Genomic DNA, 5,821 nt, shown 5'->3' on the forward strand with positions numbered 1-5,821 from the left:
AAAATCTGTACGAGTTTAGCTCTCCTTTAGTTTCCTCTAATTACCAAAGCTGTCTACGGGCACCTGCAGCCAGTTTCACCTCGAGAGGGGAGACGAGGGGAGACGGGGAGGGCCGCCCCGCCCCATCGGCCTTCAGGCGTAACCAGCTCCGGGGCGAAGGCAGGTGAGGCTGCCCCGCCCGCGGGGGTCAGCTTGAGTGTGTCACTTGACCATTAGCGTGTGCAGAAAGCTCAGCTCAGAACTTCCCTGCACAGAATGCGTGGTAAAATCACAAATGGGTTCTCATTTCAAATGGGGCAAGACACAGACAGAAACTAAAAATCAAAACATTTCAGAATTGGGTTAAACGTGTTGAAGAGGAGTTGCTTCTCTCAAGGGGAAAAAGTTTTCTTCTACCTACACAGAATCCACAGCACTTTTTGGCCTAAGCTGAAAACTCTTGAGGCTGAGTCCATTTTCTGGATGGGCGTGGAAAGCCTTAAACATTTAAGCAGCTGCTGGCTGCTCCCGCGCATTTCGCATCAGCATCATCAGTGTAACAAAGCCAACACTGCTCCAGCCTTTGCAGGTGTAAAGCGGACACACTACCTGGCCATTATGCAATCCTGAAGGGACCTTTCACTCTCGAGATTAACATAGCACCTACCTGGATACAATTTTTCCAGTTTTCTTTTGTTGGCTTTTCTTCCACAAGCTTAGTGGCAAATTTAAGGCCTCTCCCGTACATTTTATTCACCAAGGCATGCTTGTACGCGAACGTCAGAACCTGCAACATAAAACAAGACGAAGCTGTCTGTGAACTATTTACACTGTAAGGCATAAGGCTTTAATAGAAGTGTGGCTTTTAAAAGGTTCAAGTTACATCAAACACGTTTTAAAGACGTTTAAAAAGAACAATTCAGGTCTTCAAAAGAACTGGGAATTCCACAGAACAGAGCATTTGCTTTGAGGAGAAAAATTATAATCAGTCACTGTCTGTTGGAATCCATGACCAAGCAAGTCTTTATGCAAAAGACGGCAGAGCAAACATAAATCACAAAAGCACACACTTGCACAGAGTGCCGAGCTATAAAACATCACTGCAAGCGGCAAAGATTATAAACTAGAAGTCACCAAACACCAGCAGCTCAGATCTGTTTTTACCTTCAGCGCTTCCTTTCTGCACGTTTTGTGTCTTTAATTATTCCACTTGGCAACTATGCTTGCAGCCACTTATTTAGACTTTAGGTTTCCACTTCTAAAATGTGGAGAGCGTCTCCAGGGAAAGGCGTCCTGTCTTACTTGTGATCGCAAAGGTGAAGTGTGCAGAGCCTGTCGCTCTCAGTGACAGGCGGGGCTACGGGCCGCCCCGGGCGGCAGGATGGCGCAGCGGCAGACTCACGAGCTGCTGGCCAGGCACCTACTGGCTTCTTGCTGGGCGGCTTTTCAGGTCTCGTTCCCGGCAAGTGAGCACGCGGTTGGCCCACAGCAGACAGGCGAGGACCGACAGTAGCAAAGGCACGGGCCCCCGCCCTCCCAGGCCTTAATTCACAAGTGCCTGCGGAGGGGACAGTGGGCCAGCCCACTCAGCAGACAGAGCCTGACCTTGCCAAGGCCACCAGGAACAACCCCAGGGGTCTCACTGAGCTTTAATCTGGCCCCGGGCAGGGGCTGACTTCCGTTTCCTGCCTACAGCCTGGCCCTTCTCTACGCTGGTGCACCCGGCGCTGGCAGAACCCAGGCGGGCAGGAGACTCGCACGTCCAGAGCCTCCCTGCCCGCCACCCCGGGTCGGCCCCGCAGACAGGACGCCGCCTACAAGAGCAAAGGTTTGTGTGGTGGGCAAGGAGCATTCGCCGATTCCACACCGTCGTTCCTTCTCTCCAGAAGGAAGAGACGAGTTGTCATTACGTGCTCTCTGCTGTAACACTCACAGAGAGAGCTGATGGGATTTTAAAAGCTTTATCATTCCCAAAGTCCATCCATGGTTCTTTCTGTGCAGTAGATTTTGCAGCTGTTGAGCTATAGATCAGGATGGTAATTATTTGGAAGTTACAGGGTTTTGAGAAAACACCCAGGCGGATCAGAACACACTCCTTCCTCCACCCGCACAACCGGCACAGGCCGTGGGGCCGCGTGCAGGCAGCTGCTGGGCAGTCTCCACCTTAACGTTACGCGTCACTGGCTAACTGAAAGGCCGCCACACTGTCTCGAGCTGCTTGACGACCGGCATGGCCAAGGCGGCCACTTTGCAGACAGGTAGAAAGGCGAAGTCGCTTTAACACAGGCGAGGCAGACACGACCTCCTCCTCAGAGCCAGGTGTCCTCCTCCTCCCCCTTGCTCTCGGGCCCGTCACACAGGAGGTAGCAGCAAAGTGGGGGAGTCGGAACCAAGGTCTGAGCACAGGAAGCAAGAAGCCGGAAGGTACCTTATTGTCAAAAAGGTCAGTCCATTTTGTAGTCTCCCAGAAAGTCTCCGTCAGGGAATCCAGAACACTGTCGCCTTCGTCCTCTCTTCCTTCGGGGTCGCAGGAGACTGCCCCGTCCTGTTCCCGGGCCTGAAGCAGGTGGTCGGCCAGGGCGCAGCCTTTCCTGCAGAGAGCATCCACGAGGGTGGACTTCTGCTTGTCCATGTCACTGCAGAGTGGAAAACATCTCATGTCAGCACAGCTTCTGTTTTTAGAAGGACAGCGCTATCTGAAATCACACTCATGCGTTCTCTTGCCTACAATTTATGACGCAGAAAAAGCATATACTTTTGTAGCGTAGACCAAGTTCCTTATTTTTAAACAAACATCACATAAGCCACTACAGCGCATCCAGAGATGAAGTCAGTTGGGCTAATGCACTCGGCTGAAACAAAACGCCACAAGCAATGAGACTGGACAGATCATCTGGCTCTTGGCCCTCCCGCCAGACTCTCCGTGTGAGGGCGGGTTTCCTCCGCACAGCAGTCACTGCAGGCGTTGTGCGCGTGCAGACCAACTGCTGCAGTCACGAGCTCTCAGGTATAGCAGAGCAAAATGTAGTCTACCCTGAATGCACCAGCCACTGGCTCAGCATTTTAACACAGTAAAACCATAATCATTCTATGAGGAAGACACCATCTATTACCATCCCACCCCCACCCCCCATTTTGCAAAGGAGGAAAGTGAGGCAGAGTTTAAGTGACTTGCTCAGGGTCCCGCAGTCGGGACGCTCAGCTCTGCGCTCTGGTCCTGGCGACACGCTCTCCATCAGCGGTGCCCGGGCCCTGCCCCGGCAGGCATCTCTGGCTCCTGCTCATGTATTCCCCAGTGCCCAGCACGAAGCTCAGCCCAGAATCAGTCAACCAATCGCTGCTGAATGAAGCGGAATAACCACCTACACTCCAGCGGATGTGTTAGTCGCTGGGGAGCTTCTCAGAGGGACTTTGGTTCAACTCCTATGACGGGGTGAAGGCAGTGAGCGTTAAAAGTACCGAGGGGGTGAGCACGAGGCCTTCAGAGCTGGGAAGGACAGCTCACAAAAGGTAAGAGCCATTCCCAAGGGCCCAGAGAGGGGGACATGCCAGTTCTGCTGGGGCCACGAGTCAGCGATGACTAGGAGTGAGCAAAACGGAACAACAGCCCAAAGCAACCTGCCAGCCTGTTAACTAAGGGTCACACTCGTGACAGCCGAGCCTCAGCTACCCCACACACGTGACCCCACACACGTGGCGCACAGCGGCCGAGTTCATCAGCAGAGGGCCCCAGAGCTTAAAAGAGCCTGCACGCTCTTCGTGTGGACGGAGTGGGGACTGCTTGGTTACTTCCTTGGTTACGAGGGATTTGAGTCGGGGCTTACAGGTGGTGTCTGTTCAATGCCCCCTCTTTTAGGTGCCAGGAGCCATCAGAAATGACTGCACAGCTGTCTTTACGCTTCAAGGCAACCCTGGGCGTCGGGCCCCATCCTCATCCCCACAGCGAGACGGAGGATGGGGCTCTGGGCGGGGCTGGATAGCAGGGCTCACCCCGCAGGCTTCAGCACCCCGGCCCCCGTGCCCACGCCTCACTGCCAGAGAAGCGGGGAGGACGTGGCAGCCGGAGGGCGCACGGGGAGCTGAGCTCCTGGCCTGGGCTAGGCCCCGAAAGGGCGCTTTCGGCCTCTGATCCAGCAACACATGCTACTTAGCTGGAATACTTCTTCTAACTTAAGGTGCCCTGCTCGGATTAAGGAAATAATCCACAAGGCGCCCCTCTCCCCCCCCCTACTCAAAGCAAACCAGGCCTCCCTGCGGGGCTGTGGGATGTGGACTACTCGGCCTCCGCGGCCAGGCCTCCTGAGTCTCCTCCCTGTGCCGGGCTGCACGTCTCCTGCACATACAGGCGCGTCTCGCGGCCGTTCACAGGCCTCAGTGCTGCTTCCCACAGGTGTTTGCTCAAAAACACCCCAGACCAGCGCTCCCAGTCCTGACGGGGTGGCGGGAGCCACATTTCAGGAAGCAACTCAAGAGAAAGACATTAGTGGCCAGGTGAGCTGCAGCTCGAATCTGATCAAACTTGACAGACCCCCTACAAAGCGTACCATTTTTACAATGGAAGTTTAACCATCGCCATTTTTGACATGAACAATGTAAGCGAAAAGCAGCGTTGCATGGAAATGAGAAGTCGAGCATAACTCGGGTGCTACTTAGCCACAGGTAAAGTCTAGAGCAGCAGGAACTTCCTCCTGTGAGCACTCTGCCTGGAGAACGAGGCGGAAGGGGCACCCTGGGCCGCAGCGGCGGGAGGTGCTGCAGCTCGCGCGGCCCTGGGGCTGCGGCCGCGGAGTCAGCAAGCCCGAAGCCGAGCCCGAACCAAGGTGTCCGCGCTGAGCTCCCGGGCGCGCCGGCTCCCCGAGGCCCGGCCTGACCGCGCGGTTGGGAGACCTCTGGAGGGAGCCAGGAGCCCCGCGGGCGGCACCCGGAGGCCGGCTGTGAAGAGCCAAGCTGCCAGGTAAAGGGCCCAGCCTAACGCGCTTCCTGCCATTTACCAGACGTTAGAAGCTCAACCTGGGCCCCCCCCACGTTAGAAGCTCAACCTGCCCCCCCCCCCAGGGTTTGCCGCTCCCTCTCGCAGGCCACACCCCAGCTGCTCGCTCGCTCGCTCGCTCGGCTGAGAAGGGAAGCCACTCGTTCTACTTGGCCTTCCATGACTACGGAAAGTCATTCACGTACCTAGCGAGGGGCCTGCAGTTACTGCTAACTGCCACCATCAGGCTGTGGCAATTATCAGAAAAGAAGAAGAATATTCTCGGTAACACCAATCCCTACTTTTAAAAGATCTTAGAAATGAGATGCAAGAAAGATTATTTACTGGTTAGGTACTTTTTTATAGTTGCTGCATCGGGCCTGGGGTCAGTCTTCATTGCAATGTAAACTGCCAGCGCTGTTTGGTCTACGTGAGAAATGACAGCGTTTGCAGCTTCAACAATTTCATTCAGTCTTTTCATTCGTTCCTAGGGAGCAGAAAAGGAAGACGTAAGGAAAGGGTGCCCGTGGCCACACAGACACTCTCACGCTGCGCCTCCCATGGGCACAGCCCAGGGCGTTTGTGCCCAGGCCCAGACAGCGCCTGAGGGGCCCGCCAGCCGCCCCGGCCAGCCCGCTCGGTGAGAAGCGCCCCTGTGGCTCTCTCATGCCGGGCACGTGAGAGAAAGATGACGCCAGGTTCAGAAAAGGCCGCTCCTTTCCTGTGCAGCTTAAAGATCCCAAAGACGTCACTGGTATGTGACTTTCGTCCCTCGTCACGTGAAAATAGGCTTAAAAAATAAAAGCACTTGGTGAACGAGACAGAATCTTGTTATTAAAACACCACGGCAGAGGCCCTCCCTGGTGGCGCAGC

General features: G+C 55.1%; 1 protein-coding gene across 1 annotated transcript in view; it reads right to left on the bottom strand.

Annotated features, from left to right (window-relative positions):
- Positions 1 to 5,821, bottom strand: part of TPP2 (tripeptidyl peptidase II) — a 40,420-nt gene that overhangs the window by 1,589 nt on the left and 33,010 nt on the right. The window contains exons 27-29 of the mRNA XM_012723155.1: positions 5,305 to 5,435; positions 2,408 to 2,615; positions 647 to 766 (exon numbers count right to left, since the gene is read on the bottom strand). Coding sequence (XP_012578609.1) covers positions 647 to 766; positions 2,408 to 2,615; positions 5,305 to 5,435 — 459 coding nt within the window. The remainder of the gene's footprint in view (positions 1 to 646; positions 767 to 2,407; positions 2,616 to 5,304; positions 5,436 to 5,821) is intronic.

This window comes from Condylura cristata, unplaced genomic scaffold (genome assembly GCF_000260355.1).
Source record: "Condylura cristata isolate star-nosed mole 26May11 unplaced genomic scaffold, ConCri1.0 scaffold00010, whole genome shotgun sequence".
Taxonomy (NCBI): Eukaryota; Metazoa; Chordata; class Mammalia; order Eulipotyphla; family Talpidae; genus Condylura; species Condylura cristata.